Genomic DNA, 23,378 nt, shown 5'->3' on the forward strand with positions numbered 1-23,378 from the left:
AAATAGCTAGAATGCAGTAAAAACACTGGCTGGTTAGTTGACTAAAAGACCCAATGAATGCCTTAGCCTCTATCTCTATAATCATTTCTTTGCATAAAAGACCCAATGAATGCCTTAGCCTCTATCTCTATAATCATTTCTCTGCATACATTCTCATTACCTTGACCCAAGTCTCCCTCTTCTTCAAACTCACCTGGAAAAACTCAGACCCTTATTAAATACAACTAGACTGCATGCCTGGACCTATGCAACTAAATGAAGTCGGCAAACACACACACAACTGTGCATTGTGTTATCTGACAGTCCTTCTAATTTCCCCATCCAATCACTCTCCCAAACTCTTACATTCCTTCACAACTTATTATGTCTCCTCAGATCTCTGACACCTGCACTCTTCACAATCTGAGCCAAAGACCCAGATTCCTTTTTGCACTGAGAAAACTGTAGCATCAGGAGAAAACTTCCACACATCTATTGATTTATCAGAAATTTATAAGCATATATTTTGCCTTTTTTCCAGGTATAATAGATACACTGTGTTCTTATGCCTTCCACCTCTGAATTGCTGCTAAAGAATATTATCCCTGCAAGTGCCCCCCTTTCTTCTGCATCATCAATTTTCCCCTTGCTATTGAATCATTCTATAATTCACCCCACCCTTAAAAGAACTCTTTGATCTCACAACCCTCCCTAGCAATCACCCCAGTTCCCTGTTCTTTACAACAAAATCCCTTAGACAAACTCTATCTTCCACTTCAATCTGGCTTGTATTCCTTCTATTCCACACAAACAACTCTTGACAAGCCACCAACAATCACTAAAAAGCCAAATGAATTCCTAGTCTTCATATTGCTATTTTATCATCTCATTCTCAATGTCATTCGATACAGTTGATCTTTCTTGAAGCACTTTTCTTCACTTGGCAGCCGGTACCTTCTTGGTTCTCCTACCATCCTGGCCAGTCCTTCTCAGTTTCCTCCTTTTCTTCTCAACTTCAAAATTCCTCAAAGTTCAATCCTCACTCTTCCTTTACTTTCTAGGTGACCTCCTTTAATCCCTTTGCTTTCAATACCATTTATGTGATGATGGCTCCCAAGTCTTTATTTCTAGTCCAATCTTCCTCCCTGAACTCCTGATTCATGTATCCACCAGACTACTGAACATTTCCTGCGGAAATCTAATTGGGTATCTCAAAGAGTTAACATGTCCAACACAAGCATCTTTATTTTACTGCCAAACCTGTTCCTTCTAAAGTTTTTCCCACTCTATTTTAACTAAGCACTCATACTCAACATCTTAGTCATCTTTGATTTGTATTTTTCCTGCCCGACAACTATTGTAAACTCTACTTTAAAAATATATACAGAATCTGACCACCATTCCACAACAAGCTCTCTATTCCAAGTCACCATCATCTTTCACCCTGGACTACTAAAAAGTGGTCTTCCCGAGTCCTCTTTGTCTCTCTACACAACAGCCAGAGGGTCTTCTAAAATATAATGCAGATTATATTATTTTTCAATTTAGAAATCTCCAGTGTGTTCCCATCACATTCAGAATAAAAACCAAAGAATAAAAACATCATCTGCCCTCCTACTACTTCTCTCCATTCCAGCTACCTAGCTCTCTCTCCTTGTATTCCTTCAACATACCAAGCAGACTTCTGCCTCTCTCTCTCACTTGCTATTCTGTCTGGAACATTATCCCCCCATATATAAAACATGGCATCCCCCTTCCTTTTCTTCAGGTCTCTGCTCAATGTTACCTTAATCAGAGAAACCTTCCCTGACTACCTATTTAAAAGGCATTCCCTTTAGTTTTCTCTTTAGCACACATCCTCTATTCTCTTTAGTTTTCTCCTTAGCACACATCTCCACCTGACAGATACTAGTTTCTTTACTCTGTCACCCACCCACTACAATGTAAGCTCCTCAGAACAGTCTCTATTTCTGTATTCCAGTGAACAAAACTACCTGGGACATAGTAGACACTCAATGAATTTGTTGAATATGGCTAAATGAATACCGTGAAACCTTGCAGAAGATACAGCCTGAGCTAGGACTTTAGCAACAGGAATAAAAAGAAAACAGGTGAGGGAAAAAAATGCAAGACACATTGTAAAGAAAGAATTCACAGGCCCTCGTGACTGTACCAGGTTGAAGAGTGTCTCCAAAATATTCATGTCCTTGGAGAACCTCAGAATGTGACTATAATATAAAAAGAAATTTATTTGGGGGCTCCTGGGTTGCTCAGTCGGTTAAGCATCCGACTTCAGCTCAGGTCATGATCTCACGGTTTGTGGGTTTGAGCCCCATGTCCAGCTCTGTGCTGATGGCTCAAAGCCTGGAGCCTGCTTCAGATTCTATGTCTCCCTCTCTCTCTGCCCCTCCCCTCCTCACACTCTGTCTGTCTCTCTCTCTCTCTCTCTCTCTCTCTCTCTCTCTTTCTCTAAGTAAATGAACATTAAAAATAAAAAAAAAAAATTATATGGTCTTTGTCCTGGGTTTCTAGCACAGACCTCCTAAAATCCTTGGAATTTCCTGAGTGACAGGCATGTCTTTTGTTATTCATAACCAGCGTTTTCAATCATACCTGCATTTATGCTAATGAGGTAACTTCTGGTCGGGGCCCCTAAAAAACTCAAAATGGGGTTGTCATGCGAAAGACCAAGTGATAAAAGAGTGGGAGCTTTCAGCCACATCCCCGTACTCCCCATTCTCCACTTCTCAGAGGAAAGGGGGACCGGAGATGGATCTCTATAAAAACTTTTCAACAAGAAGACCCAGAAAGTACCCAGATTAGTGAACACATTGATTAGCTAGGAGGATGGTACATTCAGAGGGCATGGAGTTTCCATGCTTCCCCTTCCATATCTTGCCCTATGCACCTCTTCCATTTGGCTGTTCTTGAGTTGTATCCTTTATAATAAACTAGTAAATGTAAGTAAAATGTTTTCCTGGGTTCAGTGAGCTATTCTAGAAAATCATCAAATCTGAGGAGGGGGTCATGGGAACCCCCAATTGATAGCCAGTTGGTCAGAAGTACAAGTGGCCTGGAACCTGGCATCTGACATCGGGGCAGTCTTGTGAGACTGAACCCTTTAACTTGTGCAATCTGATGTAGTGTCAGAATTAAACTGCACCGCTGGACACCCACCTAGCTGGTGTCCAGAGAATTAGAAAATTGGCTGTTGGTAAAACACTCCAGAGTGACCTTACCTAGAAAAAGGGTCTTTACAGATATAATCAAGTTAAGATGAGGTTATACTGGATTAAATAGCCCCTAAATCCAATATGACTGGTATCCTTATGAAAAGAGGGAAATGTGGACTCAGAGACAAGACACACAGGGAGAACACCAGACGAAGACAGGACAGAATGAAGTGATATGCCTACAACCCAAAGAACACCAGGGATTGCTAGCATCCACCAGCAGCTAGGAGAGAAGTGTGGAACAGATCCAGCCTTTGGAAGGAGCATGGTCCTAGGGGCATCTTGATTTTAGACTTCTGACCTCTAGGATTATGAGATAATACCTCTCTGATGTTTTAAGCCACATAATTTGCAGTAATTTGTTACAGCAGCCCTCAGAAACCAATAGAGTGATCGCCTACATCTGAGGGAAGGGAGCCCTCGGGGTCAATCAGAGGTTTGAAGCCTAAGTGATAGGAAGAATGACATGCTACCGAAAGAGATGAAGAGTTCAGAGGGGACACTGGCTGTAAGGAATGATTTCAATTTTGACTTTAGCAGTCCAATGCCATCACAGGATTGCCAAGTGGATGCCTTGGTGTTAAAAATATTCCAACACAAAGGAGCAATAGAAAAATCAAAAGAACACTAATACAAGAACCCAACCTGGGATTCCCCTTTTACCACCTTCTAGCCAAATTCAACGAACTCTTCAGTAATCATACTAACCAACCATTTATCTTGGATACCTTTCTTTTCCAGTGGCTTCTACAACACCACACTGTAGCTTCCACCTCTATGACCATTCCTCTACTAAATCCAGTTCTTCTTTCTAAGTCAATTCGATTCTTAGTCCTTTTATTCCTCAATCATCTTCAAAATCTCAAGTGTCTTAATTCTTTATCTCTAATCTGAATTACTGCTCCCCATGGTGTACATTCCATTATTTCTAGTTATTTACACAGCACCTTCACCTAAGAGTCTAGGACACGAGTCCAGGGATGCACTGTCATACTTCAGATCTGACACGTGTTTAGTAGAATATACCTTCTCTTTCTACTCAACTGACACGTGTTCTTCACTTCATTACGACAACTCCATTTATATACTCTCACAGCTAAAACATGTCATTTTCCCTTTCTTCTTTAGCACCATATCCTATAAATCTTCTCCTTCAGAATAATTCTAAAGAGTCACCTTTCATCTTCATTCCTCTATCACAAGCCAAAATTCCACACTTCTTACCTCATTTTATCACAAGAGCTTCCTAACCGGCCTCCCTGTCTTCAGGCTTTCTTCCCTCTGACGCTCTTCTCAAACTTTAGGGTCTATACAGATCACCTGGGAGTGACTATTAGTATTGTTTAGGTATTGCATGTTATCTTACTTCTCCAACTAGATTATACGGTCATCAAAGGCAGGAATTAATCATGGCTTCTATTTTCCCCTAAGTGTATAATAGAATGCTAGGCCACCCAACATATTCAATAGACACTTTAGAAGTTTAAGACTACGGTTCATGTCTTTTCCAAAAAACATTCACAACCATAATTTAACCAAGAATAATTTCAGAGAGATGTACCTTAGAATAAAAATAACAAGTTGTCATCTCAAGTGCCTTAAAAGGAAAAGGACAACTCACTGTGCTCAAACCAAGAGATCTCTCTTCTTACTCACACTTCAACAATGTATAGAGAAAAATATACACAGAAGCCAACAATCACAGAAGGGCATCCTAACTCAAGATACCTGGTCAAGTTCTTCCAAACAAATCAACAAAGTAAAATATCATTACACAAAGATTCTATCTAAAAAGACTTAAAAGAAATGACATAAGCTTTGTGCATAGGAGGCTGGAGCTGTAAAGAAACACACTCAGATGGCAATGAGGCATCTTTTCTAGCCTGGGGAAAAAAAATAAAGCTGCCACTCTCCAGTTATAAGAACCACTCACAGGAAAGCAACTCTAAAGGATTATGATTTCTGCTCTACAGTTAATATTTTGTGACTTGCTTTAAGTCTTACAACATAAGAAAGTTATGATTTTTGTCATTTAAAGAACCTAACAAGTCTATTGCACTCCTATGAATTATATTTATATAATCTTAGAGCCAAAATTTTCATATAGAAGCATTATCTTTAACTAGAATGGAAAGAGTCTGACTTAAAGAAATTCACTTCATAGCGATTATTCTGCCACGAGAAGTAAGACTCATATGGGTACAATGAAGAGAAAAGCAGTCAAGTATTCGGGAAATTGGGAAACTAAAAGAGTAACAGTGCAGAGAGAACAAAGGATTAAGAACAGAAAGATGTAAATTTTAGTCATGGCACTGAATCTTACTAGTCAAGTAATCTTGGCTACCTACCACTTCAGTTTCCTAATCTGTAAAAACTATCTGAATGCTAAAATCCCTGAGCCCTAAAATTATATGTACTCACAGGTTTTTTATAGTATTTCTATGCCACATATATTGTCTATTTTTCTACTTTAATTGATGTAAAGTTGTAAGCCTCTAGGGAAGTGTCCCACGCAGTAAGACAGCTCTGGGTCGTAACTACTCACTGAATTGAGCTTAACAATTTCCTATGACTTCAAATCATAACCCACAGGTCACATTTTCAAAAGTGATATGGATATTCCCGATGTTCACACCCATCATTTGGCAGGTATTTCAATAGGAAAAAATTCACCCCAGGTCACAATACTAATGAAAGGCTGTTTTGCAGATTTCTTAAATTATCACCTCTTCCCTTCTTACTAGTATCTATGATTAGCTGGTAATCTCTCTCACCACTGGATGTCACTTTTGCTCCAACAGAAGTCAACCCAAACTAACCTCAATAGTAATTAGAATCTGGTTTCTATGATGCATAACTCTAAAACCTTAACATAAACATTTCTCTGTGAAAGATAAAATCAGTTCTTATAATTTCTACTGATTTTTGGCTAAAATCTGGCTTCAGATGCTTCTAGGCTTCAAACAGTACTAGGAACCATAAGTGAAATTTCTAAGATCATCCCAAGCCATAAAACACTTCACTGAAATTCCACCAATACCCATGCACCGCTCAGTACTTGTATGGCCAGAAAGAAAGAGAAGCGGCACACTCGGGAGGAAATACAAACAAAGACAGTGTTTATATTCAAGTATAAAACACTGAGATTCCCTTTTCTAATCTCAATGTTACACTACTTCCAGCATTACGAGAAGAGAAAAGCAATATTCAGAAATCAAGAAAGTGGGAAAGCAATGACTTGGAGACTTCTCGTACTGTCACTCCAACTATCAGGATGCATTTGGCAGTTATATCCAATAACCATAAATAGGTGTCTAGGAACTGTGTCTTTGGTTTCCAAATTCAGAATATGTAAATGATATACAGTTCTCTTCTCTTATGCAAATATGAAAAGCTAACCTTTCCAATAAACCCACAGACATTAAGATACTAGTGTGCCTATGAGAAGTGCCCTACTCTCATCTCAGATGTTCTCATCTTCCCAAAACAAATGCCATTGCTAAATGAACTTATCAAATGGGGACATAATAAATCATTTATGGTATTTTTATGCTACTCCTCACCCCCAGCTCCATGCACACACCAAATCTTGTTGAAAATAAGTACTGAATCACTGCCACCATGAGTCATGGTTACTGATGGGGCCATGCTACATTCCTTGGGTTTGCTGAAGTAGGAAAGAAGTTGTAAACCACTGACTTAGATGAATCATCTGATTACATTATATTCATGACGCTCTGAACTATTTCCAAGAAAAAATATGGAGAAAATATGCCTACAAAGGTGAAACTTAAAAAAGAGCACAGCTGGGGCATCTGGGTGGCTCAGAGGGTTAAGCATCTGACTCTTGATTTCAGCTCAGGTCATGATCTCACAGTTTGTGAGATCCTGGGATACTCTCTCTCCCTCTCTTTCTCCTGCCCCGTGATTTCTCTCTCTTTCTCAAAATAAACAAATAAACATTTCAAAAAAATAAGATCACAGCTGTGGTAACTATCATGGCTACTACAGAAGTCAGGGGGAAGCCTAGTTTTTCCTGCTAGGGCAAGGAGATACTCACTCCTATATTCCTGAGTTGGAAATAAAAAATCATTTTAGCCAAAAAAAAATGTTACAAGTATTAGTTAAGCACAGTTGAAATAAACCTAATCATCCTGTAAATTTAAGTGCAGAATGAGTTAATAACTAAGACTTATAAGGGCTGGACTAGAAACTTTATCAATGAAAAAACACTGTGGGAAAATGCATGACAGCTCTGAAAAACCGACTTGAACACAAAATTTAGAAATAAACCTGTTGAGCAGTTTGCATTTTCCCAATTTATCCCTGCAAGGTTGACAGCAAAATGTCATGTTTAAATATCAAATTAAACATACACTAAAATCTCAGTTTTAATTACATTTTATTCTCCCAGAATAGTTAATTATGTTTTACTCTATAGAAATCACTTTAATAAGAACCACTTGCCTTTTTCTGGGCAATTGCAGCTCGCTGCAGTTTTTCTTTAGCTTGATTATACTTTTCTTCTCTGTCAGTGAGACGTTCCTGAAATTTATGCTTTTCTTCCAACCACTGTATCTGTTTCTCTTCCAAAGTCCTGTCAAAAGAATGTATGCAAAACACAGACAGTAACTCTTAAGATTAAATAGACATTATCCCAAGTAGAATCAAACACTGTACCTGCTTCACCACATCCTTAATTATCCAACTACAGGCACTCTTGCATGGCCATGTATTTGCTTATACTGAGTACTTCTCTGAGTACTGAGTAAATGGTACTCAGTACCATTACTGAGTACTTCTTCTGAGCCAGATGCTGTGCTTAGAACAGTGTGTGTACTATGTCATCTATTCTTCACAATAACCCCTTGAGTTAGGGACTACTATCATCTCCATTTTATAGATGAGAAAACTAAAGTCGAGAGAGCAGTTAATGAATTTGCTTAAAGACTTACACCTAGTTAACAGCAAGACCAACACTTGATAACCAGCTTCGAATCATGATAACCACCATGCTCTAAAAACTAGGTCTAGCATGGGTGATGGGTACTAAGGAGGACACTTGTTGTGATAAGCACTGGGTATATGTAAGTGATAAGTCACTAAATTCTACACCTGAAACTAACATTACACTATATGTTAACTAACTAGAATTTAAATAAAAAATGTAACATTAAAAAAAAAAAACTGGGTCTAATAAAGCTGGTTAAAAACCAACCTAGGTATCAAGTCTTAATGCAGGATGTTTTCAGACTAAACTAAAATTTATATAATGATATTTTAAGGAACCAAAACAACCTATATCTTTAAAGCTCTTCTGCACACTTTGCATAATTTTTAGTATCATTACTATATATAGGCAGTACAAATGAGATTTATAAATCCTGAGACATCAGATTATGTGCCTAAGGTCATATAGACTTTAAGTGTTTTAGCTGGGACCAAAATCATGTTCAACTGACACGTCATCCAGCTATTTTCTGCCATGTAATCTTATGAATAACATTCAGAAACCAATGATCAATTACTTAAACTTGCTAGCTAAGTTGTCATTAGAACGCTTTTTGTCTTAGAATTTTAAGTGCATTTTAATCAAACACTTCAGGTTCCAAGATATAAATTTCCATTTTTTGCAAAATAATTTGGACCCTATGGAATGTCACAACACATTATGGACAAATAACTTGCTTACTTTCTTTTCTTGAAATTCAACTGCATGTGTGAAACCACAGACAGTCTTAAAATATGAAATAATGAGACACTGAAGGGAGAAAATTTTATTTGCAAAGTAGCCTTCAGAAGAGAAAATCTGAAAAGAATTATGTTTTGTAGATTCAAACAAAAATATAATACTAACATGAAGACAAAGCAAATACAAAATAGCAGTTTTCTATCATATCTAAACAAAATTTTCCAGAGAATGTAAGATCTTGAACATCACAAAAATCATCTCCTTGCCAGTTTACTATATACACTGTCTACTAGTAATAAATTTCAAGACCAAAAAATATAAACAAATAAATGAGCTTTTCAAAGGGAAAATCCAAGATATTATAGTTCTAATTCTAGGAAGTAAGTTTTGCATATCACAAAATTTCTTTCTGTTCTCTGGCATTCAGAAGAATAATTTAGATATTTGGAGTAAAAAATGTATTAATGTATTGGTTTACTCAATGAATAAAGAAGGGTTTCTTTGAGGGTTTTCAAAAGAACACGGTGGACAGGCAGAATTTGTTAAAAAAAAAAAAAAAGTCTTCTGCCCTAAATGCGCCCTTTTTTAAAAAATTCAAGAGTCCATAAAGGTCATTCTCTAGAAATAGAAAGTACATTACCTAATACCATTGTATACTGTCAAAGGGTATTTGTAACTAGCTCCCAAAACACATTCAACATTGGAATCGTCATTAAAAGAACTACATATAACATAGCAGAAAGAAGAAATAGTTTGTACATAAAAAAGAGCAAACTCTACCTTTCAACTTCTAGTTGTGCTTTCTCAGCTTGGCTTCTTAAATTTCGGCATTCCTGTTTTAACCTCTCTACCATTTCCTTCAGTATTTGGTTTGAATTCAGCAACTCATTCTCTGACTGTCCAAGTGAGGTCACTTGGATCTGCAAACTACTGATTTGCTTAAAAGAGAAGAAAGAGAAACATACAGCCACGTATGCAATAACGAACGAATGGGAGAGGCACAGGATTGTAAGCATCTTCCTTCACAAATCCTCCACCCGACTGATTTGTCCTAAGGACACCCGGAAATTAAATGATAAACCGCAGCAGCATTAGGATCCAATAGCATAGTATCATTGCCTAATATAACCAGAGTCTATCAAGAACCCTGTTCCTCAATCCACTAAGCCCTCTCCTCTTCCTCCCAAAATAAGCAGACCAGATGAGCTACTGGGAGTAGGGAAAAGGATTGTAAGAAGGGGAGAGTAGGGAAGTGAGAAAGGAGAATGCAACCATTAAAAAGTCTCCACTGAACTTCCTCTACCTCCTAGGAAAGAACAGGTTTTAAAAGCTCATCAGCTGGGAAAGCTGCTAAGGGAATCTGTTCTCCCATTCCCATGTACCCTATGATCAGCAACTCTTCCGGGAATTCTGCTTTCTAAATAGTTTGGAATCATTAATACAGAAAGGATCACTCTTACATTGTTTTTAAGTGGTTTCTAAGCATTCCACAAAGCCAGTGTTGGGTGGAAGAGAGATATTCTAAGAAACCTAATGAATGGCAAGGCTTCCTTGGCCTCTAGAGCCATTTATCAAACCATGAAATGTCACTCATGCTTTTTCTCCATCCTAATGTACTTTTATCTGGGAGTACATTTTCTCATGAAAAGTAACTAATTATCTAGTTAAAAATTAACAGGCTAGGAAGATAAATGGTGATTTTTAGTTATATCCAAATAATCTTCATTTGGAACACAGTTATACCTACTTCCTCCACGAGCAATTTTACTCTTTTTTGGGGGCGGGGTGGGGAGAACAAGAGTGCACACACAAGTGGGGAGGAGCAGAGAGAAAGAGAGAGAGAGAGAGAGAGAGAGAGAGAGAGAGAGAGAATATCCCAAGCAGGCTCCACGCTCAACGCAGAGCCTGACGGGGGGCTCAATCTCATGACCCTGAGATCATGATCTGAGCCTAAATCAAGAGTTGGTCACTTAACTGACTGAGCCACCCAGGCACCCCCATTTTGCAAATTAACAAATCTTCATTTTCTTTCACCTTTTCTTACCTCTTAGCTATTCTCTCAGAGGAGCTGGAAGCACAGAATCAAGAGACTCAAGAGTCAAAAGAAACCAGATTCCTTAGGCAATAAATTAAATAATTCCAGCACTTCCTGGTGGTAGCAAAGCCAAATAAGACAGGACTGTATACAACCAAAGAACAACTGATCAAATGAAGTAAAATGATATGTCTCAGATTTCTACTTTAGAATAAATTTCTCCAGGAAGAGCTACTCAGTCTTTATTTAATTGGAGTTACAAAAATTAAATCTGTAATACAATTGATTGAACAAGTAACCCTCAAAGAACTTAATACTTCTCCACATCTAACAAATGACAGCCCAATGCCAATGATACTAGATCACTTCTCTCAGAGTATCAAACATTATGTCCTCCTAGTTGAGACTTAGAAACCACAACTGCATATGCAAAGTAATGCCAGCTAGCTTGCAAGGATAAACCCTAAAAATGGAATCCTCTTTACTTCATAACTTTAAACAAAAAAGAAAATAGAATCCAGGAAAGAACACTCTTCCATGTTTTGCCCATATAAGTTTTTCTTAAACCCAAATAACTTCAATTAAAATATCAATTTCCTTCCATAAATACAACTCTTAGATTTCACATTTCACAGGGATATAATAAGAAATAGTTCATAGAATAAGCAATATAAAGTTACAAGTCAATCCCACAAGGAATTTAAAATCTAGATGATCTTTCTAATCAATTTTTAAATTCAGAATATTAAAGTAGTGTTCCTTAAACTATAATTTAAAAAAATTCATTATGGGTGACAGCATATAAAGACCTCAAGAAAAACAGCAGTTAGCAAAACTAGCTTACTAACTAGAGCTTAAAGAGGTTTAAACAATTTTATCTTCATCTATCAACCTCACCAACACATATCAATGTAATGATTATATTTTCAGAATACTGATATAGAAAATTCCAAAGGATTCAAAACAATACACAAGCAACCCAAGTACCCATCCACAGATGAATGGATAAAGAAGGTGTGGTATATACACAAGACGGACTATTACTCAACCATAAAAAATTTTGAACAAAATCTTGCCATCTGCAACAACATGGATGAATCCAGAAGGTATAAGGCTAAGTGAAATAAGTCAGAGAAAGACAAATATCATACAATTTCACTCATATGTGGAATTTGAGAAACAAAACAAAGAAAAAAAAGAGAAAACCAGACGCTTAAATACAGAGAACAAATTGGTAGTTGCCAGAGGGGAGATGGGTGAAACAGATAAAGAGGATTAAGAGTATACTTATAGTGATGAGCACTGAGTAATGTACAGAATTGTTGAATGATTATACTGTACACCTGAAACTAACTGAACACTGTATGTTAATTATACTTCAATAAAAAAACACAAAACTTACACACATACACATTCAAAATACAGATTTAAAGAAGCACTTAAAAAAATAAAAGCAAGGCGCACCTGGGTGGCTCAGTTAAGCGTCCGACTTTGGCTCAGGTCAGAGATCCCCCAGTTTGGGAGTTCGAGCCCCACGTTGGGCTCTGTGCTGACAGCTCAGAGCCTGGAGCCCGCTTCAGATTCTGTGCCTCGTTCTCTCTCTGCCCCTCCCCTGCTCACACTCTGTCTCTCTCTGTCTCAAAAATAAATAAAACATTAAAAATAAAAATAAAAAAATAAAAGCAAAATGTTTGCTAAAATCATTACCTGTTTCAGGTCAGCATTTTCATTTTTTTCTTTCTCTGCATTTTCAATATTCACAATTTGTTGCTGAAGTTTTAACCTAAAAATGACAACCCAACAAAAACATTTATTAAGAAACCATAGTTCCTATATTTCAATGAATTAGACAATCATTTTAGAGTACCCGTATTGACACCAGGTGTTGTGCTTGTTAAGTGGCAGATAAAAGTTTGATAAAGATTTTGACTTCAGGAAGGTGTGTTCACATGTAACTAAGATGTATCAAATTTCTGCTTTTACTGTGGAAAAATCTACAAACTTCTGGCATAGAGAAGATGAGAAATCAAGTAGGTCTAGGAAGACGAGACTACATACATGGAGATATAAATTTGATGGGTATGATTTTGATAAACGCGGGGAACAACCTGAACAGCCTTTGGTGGAAGAGTGCATAACGTGTCACTAAGGCATCAGAAAGTGGTCTAGTGCGGGCAGAGCCATGTCTATGATCACACAGCTCACACAATGCTTTCACCCACACTGCTACCTCACTTTCACTTACCAGACTCGGAGCTCCTAAATGTATCTCTAATGCCTATTAAGTCTCCCTGTGTTTAACTGCAGTAATTTCTCACAATAAGTCCATGAAAGTAAGCAAAGTCATCTTTATTATTTCAATTTTATAGATAAAGAGATTGAGGCTCAGGCCCAAATCACATAGCTACCAAGCAGCCAAATGAAGACAGGACCCAGGTCTTCTAACCCAAGTAAGGGTTCTTCTCCTACTTATTATGCTGCAATTTTACTGATTTAAGTTGAAAATTTAAAAGAAAACTATCTAGTACAGGACACCATAGTGTATTCTATAAAATATATTATGAGTTTTCATCCCTGAGATGAATGCTTATACAATGTGTGTCCTTTTCAAAGGAATGATACATTTTTAACCAGAACCTTAAAACATAGAGCATCTCTGGTAACCAAATAACTAACCTCATAAGAAAGACTTTATGCTAATAGGATAGGCCAATATGTGATAGGATATGCCCTCAACTGCTCCCTTTTTAAAATCCCTCAAACATTTACCTCAAATATAATTCATTTGGCATTTATTATTTACAGTTTGGCATTATTAGCATGTCTTATCAAACCCAGGTAAAACTGCTTATTGGAAAGACGACATTCTCAAGAGCCTAAGGCTGTGCTTGAAATGTTAATAAGAATTCAATAAATATTTGTTGATGGAATGAATGAACCAACCCAAATCCTGGGTTAGACACTTAAATGTGTAAGGTGACTGGACAATATGACACGGAAGAAACCGTAAAACCCAATGCTTCCTAAGATATTTACATACAAATGCTAGAAACAACGGATCTAAAGGAAAGGGGAGTCTTGCTCTTACTTTGCTCCTTTAACAGTACCAGTCATACTCTTGTTTCATAATTCCAGCTACATTTTTACTCTCCGAAACTTTCTCTGCATCTCACCCTTAAATGTTTATGGATGTCATTAACTTGGTGCTTCTAGGTCACAGAGTTAATAAAGATTTCTTTCTAAAAATCATGAAGATAGAAACAGAGGAGAAAACACTGTGGGTCCTAGCTCAGGTCCAGAGTTAAAAAGTTAGGTCCCAAGTAAATCTTAGCTCTGGTCAAGATTTTGAATATACCTGAACAGGAAGAAACAAGATCCTGTTAAGAAAGCAATGTGGTCTGAATGCTTTCTAAATAAGTTACGTAGGTATGAAAGAAAACAATGCCCTACAAACAAAAATTGAAGCCAAAGACTATCATGAAAACATGAAAAGTAAGAACATCATTATGGTAGACTGTAAGAGGTGACAAAGTCTTCTTCAGTTCACTTCGCTAGAGTTGTGCAGTGTTAGAATCTAAAACCCATATGGCAGTTTTTTAGAAGAAAATTAGTCCACAATTTAAGATCATTACAATTAGGATTGTAAGGGATTATGGAATTTAACATAAATAAAAATTAATAGAGATGATTAGGGTTTAGAAATGAATTCAATGGTCTTAACCTCAGTAACAAAAGAGTTCAGTACAAATTATTTCAAAATGCAATGCTGCAGACTTAGGAATAAAGTACAGTACCTCTTTTGATGAGAAAGTTTTGACTATTTAAGGTAGGTCACAACAAATCAAAAGAAATCAAGTCTTAAAGTAGAACTAAAAAATACAGAAGGGAGTGCAATTAACTAACTTCCTTCAGGGTATCAGTAAAGGCTACATAAGAGAAATGCAATTTGAGCTGGACCTTGAAGGCAAAATAAGAGTCTGAGGTAAAGAAATTAAAGACATAGATGAAGAAGATAATCAGTGAAGCAAGACTCTAGAGGAAGCAAAGGAGATGGGAATCAGAACACTTGAGACGTAAAGGGAGAAGGGATATCTTCATTAAAATAGAAAGGGAGGAGAGAATAGATGAGGATAGAAATTCTCAGATAGTGAGAAGTTTAAAGAATTTACATCTAGGAGCTTTTGCTCAGGTACAAGTGAGAGCATAGGTAAACAGTGGACAAATAGATTTCAAGCTAAATGGGAGGCAAGGGAGCCAGGTTAACAGAGTGGAAGAAAAAAAAAAGTATAAGAACTAATTTTGCTATCAGTTTGACTATCAAATTTTAATGTCTTCAGTAAGATTGAAGTAGATAAGAGGAAAAAAATAGGTATTTGAAATGATCAGTTCAAAGGGATGACAAGGTCCAAGAAATGGCTAAGTGTAGGGGCTGCTAAAGTTGAATAAAGATAAAGAATATAAGAGTTAAGATAAACTATAAGGCTAAGGTGGATCAACAATATGAATGGTGTCGTCACAAAGAACAATGACAAAGGATAGAAAATAGTAACAAATTGAGCTAGACAGAAGTCAAGCTCTTCATTGACTGTTGGGGAACATCTTATAGGTTGGTCACTGAGAAATAAATAGGGATAAGATGGACGCAGTGAAGACCAAAAGCAAAACCATTTTAACCCAGTTAGTCAAACAACTGTCTGGAAGCAAAAGTGGGTTCACAAATATGGATTTTTCCTTCTTGTTCCCTGGTTGCAGGACAGATGAAGGGAAGAGTAATTCCACTTAAAAGGGTTGCCAGGACTAGGTCAGGTTTCAGTGAGGGCATATTTTTTTAAAATGTGGAGACTGTGGGGCGCCTGTGTGGCTTAGTCAGTTGGGCGTCCGACTTTGGCTCAAGTCATGATCTCACAGTTTGTGAGTTCGAGCCCTGTGTCAGGCTCCTGCTGACAGCTCAGAGCCTGGAGCCTGCTTTGGATTCTGTTTCCCTCTCTCTCTGCTCTTCCTCTGCTCATGCTCTCTCTCTCCTTCAAAAATAAATAAACACTAAAATAAAATAAAATAAAATAAAATAAAATAAAATAAAATAAAATAAGGAGACTGCAATATATATATATATATACACACACACACACACACACACACACACACATATATATGTATATAGGAATGGGATAGATTTCAGAGGCTACAGCAAAAATTATTGAAAGGAGAGATTTAATGGATTGGTCATGAGGAGAAATCAAAAAATGAAGGATGAATACGTTGTTGAATGAGCAACTATGAGATCAAGTACTTTATATTTTTAATGTAATTATGGAAATAATGGAAGCAGAAATTGTAGACAGACCACAGGGCCAAAGTACAACAGAGAATGGAGCTGTAGAAAAGTTGAAACAGAAACAATAAGAATAACAGTGAGATGGAGTCATTCCAAATTCTCTTCCAAGAACAAGTAGCTAATTATGATGATTATTGCCTAGGTTTTCTGTGGCAGGCAGCTCATGTGTGTCATTTCAACATTCAACAAATATTTACTGAGTACCTACAAATGCTAAGCCTAGTCCTAAGTGTTGTAGATACACCAGAGAATAACAAAGACAGAATCCCTATCCTTAAGGAATTTACAGTCCAATGGCACTATCTGATTTTTTTAATGATGGAAATGTTCTATAATTTGTACCATCCAACATGATAGCCACTAGTTACATGTGGCTATTGCATATTTCAAAAAGTACAACTGAAGAACTAAATTATTAATTTTTTTACTTTTATTTTTTACATGTTCATTTATTTTAGAGAAAGAGAGAGAGTGGGAGAGGGGCAGAGGGAGAGAGGGGGAGGGAGAGAGACAGAGAATACACTGTCGGCACAACCCAATGTGGAGCTTAAACTCCCAAACTATGAGATCATGACCTAAGTCAAAATCAAGAGTCAGACACTAAACCGACTGAGCCACCCAGACGTCCATAATTTAAACTAATTTAAAATTAGATTTAAATAGCTATATGTGACTAGTAACATCATATTAGGCACAAAAGGTCTAGTGTAACTTCCAGGCTTCATTTGATGTCAGCCTCTATTATCAAGGGAAGGCATCAAAGCAAGAAAAGTTGTATTTGTGATTTCTCTATTTGTCAAAGATTCCAGAACAAGTTTCCTGAGGAAAGCAGTTCTTACGTAAACCCAATGAAAACAAGGTTATTGCTTGAGAGCACTGGAAACTGACTCTGGCCATTATTAGCAAAAAGAGACTTTCCTGGAAAGATATGAAACTCACTGAACCAACAGGAAACTAGAGAACCGGAATCAGGCTAAAATAATTGACGAGAATCACCAGCAAGGACAAACTGTCTGGCCCATCAAATGTTGCCACATATTCTTCTATCACTTACTTTGCAGTTCATATCTTGGAACAGAACTTGTTCAACTGGCCAAGTAGAAGTCCCCTGCTCCCCACTAAGATGATACACAACAGATAATTCAACTAAAGATAGACTATATACAGAAAGAAGGTATATAAAGTAACCGGGTAGCTTTTTTTTTTTCTTTAATATTTCTGAAAAAATGAGAAAGCCACAAATGTAAAATAGAGCTCTGGCTTTAAGCAATGTAAAAGATCAGGGATTCACTACAGGATTATCCTAAATGATCAAATTCCCTTTCCTTGAGCTTAAGTAATTGCTGCCATTTCCCCAACACACCTCCCCCTCACTTGTAATAACAAACTGCACATACCCTTCCACAACCGCCACTCTGAAATAGGCATAAAACTTGGGCTGAGTCAGTATCCCCCTGGCCACAGTGATGGGCTCAGGGATAGGTAAGTGAGCCAGGCCCAACCTCTCTTCTTGATTTTTCTAACTTAAAATCATCAAGTAAAAACCCTACCTTCTTTGATCTCAAAAATAAAGTCTTGACCTCACACAGACAGCAGTTAAGAGAGAAACTTAAGAGTTAGAAGAGGAGGGAGATGAAAGTAGGGAAGAAGTCATCTGGTCACATTTAAGTTTCTAGATCCAGGTGTTCATGAGGCTAGTACAAACCCTGTCCTTTCCACAATTTATGTCCACTAAAAATGACCCTTTCTTCACCTGAGTTAGTTGGAGTTGCATGCTTCAGAATTAAGAGTTGACTAGATACTATCTTATTGAAAATCCTTTTAAAAATATTTTAAAATTTTAAATAATTTTAAATGTTTTCATTTACAGGTAACGTTACAAATTTTGCAAACTCATTGTGGGGTGGGGTAACCTTCTGAAATATAGAATACTATTAGAAAAATAATTTTGTTATTTAGTCTAGTGAAGAAACCACTTTAAATAGGATAAGAGACTAGTATGTAATTAATAACTTAAAGCATCTGCCAAAGCGGTGATTAATCCTAATCAGAACAGATATTTGTTATTTGTTAATAGATGGATACTTCTGCTTTACAGGATTTAGACTTTTCAGTTCATTAGCAAGACCTTTCTCTCTATAAGTAAAGAATTTAATTTTGGGGGCAACTGGTTGGCTCAGTTGGTTAAGCATCTGATTAGGGCTCAGGTCATGATTTTGTGGTTAGTGGGTTTGAGCCCTCCCTGCATCAGGTTCTTTACTGTCAGCACAGAGCGGACTTCAGATCCTCTGTCCGCCCCTCCCTCTCTCCCCCTCCCCAACTCGCATTCTGTCTGAGTCTTTCAAAAGTAAATGAACACTTAAATTTTTTAATTTGCGACCTATCACAAATTCTAACTAAGACAAAATGAGATTATGATTATTTAACGAATGACCAAAATAGACCTGGTTTATGTAGCCAGACATTTATAAGTCAGAACTGCCATAGGAAAAACACAATTGTAGACCATTAAAAAAAGTCATGTAAATTTTGCAAATTACTCCTGCTATATTTTATGTTGATTATGTCCCTATTTTAAAATAAGTTGGGGTCAATTATACGTTATAAATGAACTGGAGAAACTGAAGGGAAATTTAAAAAAATTATCAAAGTGACTAATGGGACAGAAAATGATTTCTATTAAAGCTAAAGAAATGAATGCTGTTTTATATAGGAAAAAAAGAAAAAAAACAAAACCTAAGGGCCAAATTCATTAGTGTCTGCAAGTAACAACAAGTTTGCTTGACATTTATCACTATGTCAATAGAAGCCAAACCAGGAGAAACAGGCTTCAATTCTCACAGAAAAGACCCTAAGTGGTTAAATGGTGGGACCATAAAGGGATAACATCAGGGTGGCGTTTTCCTAGGAAGAGCGTCTCTCTCCTTTCTAGAGATTGTCAAGGAGATAAAACAACCAACCAAAAAACACCTTACCTGTCTAGAACAGTTAAAAAAATAATGTACTCACCTAAAAGCAAAGCATAGGACAAAATTGGCTCTCAAAATCCATTACAGATTTATGATTCTAGAATTATTACAGCCAACATTTAAATTAATCATTCATAAAACCTGACATGAGTAAATAATACATATATTTCTGCCTGAGGTAATTCCTTCCTGAGTAATGAGAATAATATAACACTGTATGTTAACTATACTGGAATTTAAATTTTAATTTATTTTAATTAAAAAAAAAAAAAACCCTTGTCCTGAAACATAACCTACACCTTAATGAACATGATTTTTAAAAACCTCTCAACTTTAATCTATAATTATGAAGTCATTTAAGATTTTAGAAATTTAAAAAGCAGATATAGGGACTTCCAGGTAGCTGAAGATAACAGCAGATAACTAGTTCTGTGCTATCCATACGTCCTGCAAAATAATACAAAAAAGCAAAGACAGCAAATAAAGCCACACAAAACCACATCCTTTCCATAACTGGAAGACGGAAAGTGCCCAAACTTCAAAACATTTTTAAGCAAAAAGACGAAAATAATTCTAAATCCCAGCAAGGGAACATTCATGCTCCTGCCTGAAAGTCTTTGCTGTGAGCATGGGCTCAGTGCATTTAAATGAACTTAATTCATATGTTAAAATAAAATGATCTCTAATTTGGCTCCACAGCAAGACCCAACTATATGCTACACGTACAAGACACATTTAAAAAAATGAAATGATTCAGAAAGACTAAAAAGAAGGGGGTGAATAAAGGCATATCAGGCAAATGGAAATAAGAAAATAGGAGTAATGAAGGGCGCCTGGCTGGCTGGTTGGTAGCACATGCAAATCAATCTCATGGTTGTAGGTTTGTGCCCTGTGGTGGGTGTAAAGATTACTTAAAAATAAACTCTAGACAGAAAAAAGAAAGAAACAAAGAAAGAGAGGGAGGGAGGAAGAGGGAGGGGGAGAGAGGGGGGAAGAGAGGAAGAGAGGGGGAGAGAGAGAGAGAGAGAAAGAGAGAAAGAAAGAGAGAAAGAGAAAGAAAGAAAGAAAGAAAGAAAGGAAAAAACAGGAGTAATGACATCAATGTGGAATGCAAACAAATGACATGAAACGACAAAAAGAGAAACACTTTTAAATGTTATAAACCACCATTACAACTAAGATGTAACTGTTATAATAATCTATATACCAAATAATACAGCAATCATCTTTTTGAAGAGAACTACAAGAAATGCAAGGAGTCACAGACAGATACATACAAATAACAGGAGACTTACTCTTATAATTGAACACGTTCCTTTCTAGTCCTTATGTAACGAGTAACAAAAACTGATGATGTATTACAGGTGCAAAGTGAAGTGTAAATTTTAAAAAGACTCACTTTAGAGCTCCTACATGTTTAGTGTTGACATGTAAAATTGTCTCCTTAACTTTTTCGCCGTAGGTGTCTCACTTGCTTAACCCTAGCCCTGGCCTTGATACATTAGGTCACAATGAAAACATTACAGCATTTCATAAAGTAGAAATAATAGAAACACTACTCTCTGATTTCAATGCAGTAAAACGAGAAATTAACAAAGTAAATAAGCAAAAAGCCCTCCCACCTGGAAATTCAAAAACCTTGCTACGGACTGAACTGTGTCTCCCCAAAATTCGTTCTGTTGAAGTCTCAAATGCAATACTTTAGAATGTGATTGTATTTGGAGACAGGACCTTTAAAGAGGTATCTAGAGTTAAATGAGGTTATCTGGGTGGGTCCTAATCCCTATGACTGGTGTCCTCCTAAGAAGAGGGAGAGGTACTAGAGACATATGCACACAGAGGAAACGCCTTGTAAGGACAGAGCAAGAAAGTAACCATCTATAAACCAACAAAAGAGCCCTCAGGAAAAACCAAATCTGCTAACACCTTGAGATCTCAAACATCTAGAGTCCAAACTTCTAGAGTCTAGAAGTCCAAACTTCTATCGTTGAAACCGTCCTATCTGTGGTATTTTACTATGACAGCCCTAGCAAACTATTAATTTTACCTCATATTAAACAATTCCACCTTCTATTAATACATCTATTAATTTTGGGGTGAAAAGGAAAATACAAATTGAATTAGAAATTCTAAAAAGTTAATGATAATTAAAACACTACATGTCATAATCTATAGAATATTTTTAAAGCAGGGATAAGAAAAAGCTCACGTGAGAAACTTCACCAATAAAAATGAAAGAATGAGGGGCGCCTGGGTGGCTCAGTCAGTTAAGCGTCCGACTTTGGCTCAGGTAACGATCTCACAGTTTGTGAGTTCAAGCCCGGTGTTGGGCTCTGTGCTGACAGCTGAGAGCCTAAAGCCTGCTTCGGATTCTGTGTCTCCCTCTTTCTTTGCCCCTCCTGTGCTCGTGCTCTGTCTCTCTCTCTCTCTCTCTCAAAAATAAACAAAACATTAAAAAAAAAATTTTTTTTAATGAAAGAAAAAACACTTGTTGAGTTAAATTCCTAACTCAAAATTTAACAAAAAAATGAACAAAGTAAACTAAAAGAAAGCATAAGGTATACAACATGATCTTAGAAAACTCTAAACATCTACAAAACAGCTAGTAGAAAACATATGACTTTAGTAAGGTCACAGAATTCAAGGTCAACACATAAAAGTCCACTAACTATATTTCTATATGCCAGCAATGAACAATTAGAAAGTGAAACTAAAAAAAAAAAACACTCCTATTTATAATCACATAAAAATGCTAAGAAATAAAATGTAACACAAGCATGACATATTCAATGAAAACTATAAAACTCTGATGACAAAACTTAAAGATGATATAATTAAAGAGAACATAGGCCATATTAATGGACTGGATAGACTCAATATTGTTGACATGACAACTCTCCTCAAACTGAGCTACAGATTCATGTAATCCCAATCAAAATCCTAACAAGTCTTTTTGAAAAAGGTGACAGGCTGATTTTAAAGTTTATATGGAAAGGCAAAAGACTTAGAAGAGCCAAACAATCTTGACAAAAAAGACCAAGGTACAGAGGACTTGCACTACCTGAATCACACTTGTGATACAGCCATAGTAGTCAAGACAGTGTGATATTCGTGTCAAGATGGACAAACAGACCAATGTAAATAAGAGTCCAGAAACAGACACATTTATATGGTCAACTGATTTTCAACAAAGGTACCAAAAGAATTCAATGGAAGAAAAGACAGTCTTCAACAAATGATGCTGGAACAAGTGGAAGTTAAAAATGAACATCAACCATCACCTCACACTACAGATAAATTAACACGAATTGGACCATAAAACCTAAATGTAAGAAACAAAATACTAATCTTTTAGAAGAAAACATAAGAGAAATCTTTATGACACAAGATTATGCAAAGCTTTCTTTGTTTCTTTTTAATTTTTTTTTTTAATGTTTATTTTTGACAGAGAGAGAGAGAGACAGAGCATGAGCGGGGGAGGGGCAGAGAGAGAGGAAGACACAGAATCCGAAGCCGGCTCCAGGCTCTGAGCTGTCAGCACAGAGCCCGACACGGGGCTCGAACTCACAGACCACAAGACCATGACCTGAGCCGAAGTTGGATGCTCAACCTACTGAGCCACCCAGGAGCCCCTGCAAAGCCTTCTTTCTTAAACAAACAGAACACACAAAAAACACAAATAAGAAAAAAATGATAAAATGGACTTCATCAAAATAAAAAAAAAAAATCCGTTTTCAGTAGACACAATTAAAATAAGCAAAGCAAGCCACAGACTGGGAGAAAACATCTGTCAAACATGTATCTGACAAAGTACTTGTATGCCAAATAAAGAGCTGTTATAACTCAATATGAAGATAACGCCCCAATTTTAAAAATGGGCAAAATATCTGAACAGACACATCAAAAATCCACATTACAAGATGCTAAATAAATATCTCCAGCCATCTAGGAAAATCAAATTAAGACCACAGTGATATATTAGTACACATCCACTAGAGTTAAATTAAAAAGATTAACAAGTGTCAATCAAGATGTGTTAAACAAATGGAACTGTCATAGGGGAACTCTCATACGTTGCTACTAGAAATGAAAAATAGCATAACTACTTTGTACAACAGTATTGCTATATGTTATA

General features: G+C 36.7%; 1 protein-coding gene across 4 annotated transcripts in view; it reads right to left on the reverse strand.

Annotated features, from left to right (window-relative positions):
- CEP83 (centrosomal protein 83) overlaps positions 1-23,378 on the reverse strand; it is a 120,357-nt gene that overhangs the window by 11,171 nt on the left and 85,808 nt on the right. For all 4 annotated transcript variants that reach the window (XM_007085624.3, XM_042992900.1, XM_042992899.1 and 1 more), the window contains 3 exons: positions 12,647-12,722; positions 9,685-9,842; positions 7,680-7,809 (listed from right to left, as the gene is read on the reverse strand). In XM_007085624.3, coding sequence (XP_007085686.2) covers positions 7,680-7,809; positions 9,685-9,842; positions 12,647-12,722 — 364 coding nt within the window. The remainder of the gene's footprint in view (positions 1-7,679; positions 7,810-9,684; positions 9,843-12,646; positions 12,723-23,378) is intronic.

The sequence above is a fragment of the Panthera tigris genome, chromosome B4 (assembly GCF_018350195.1).
Source record: "Panthera tigris isolate Pti1 chromosome B4, P.tigris_Pti1_mat1.1, whole genome shotgun sequence".
NCBI classification, from domain to species: domain Eukaryota; kingdom Metazoa; phylum Chordata; class Mammalia; order Carnivora; family Felidae; genus Panthera; species Panthera tigris.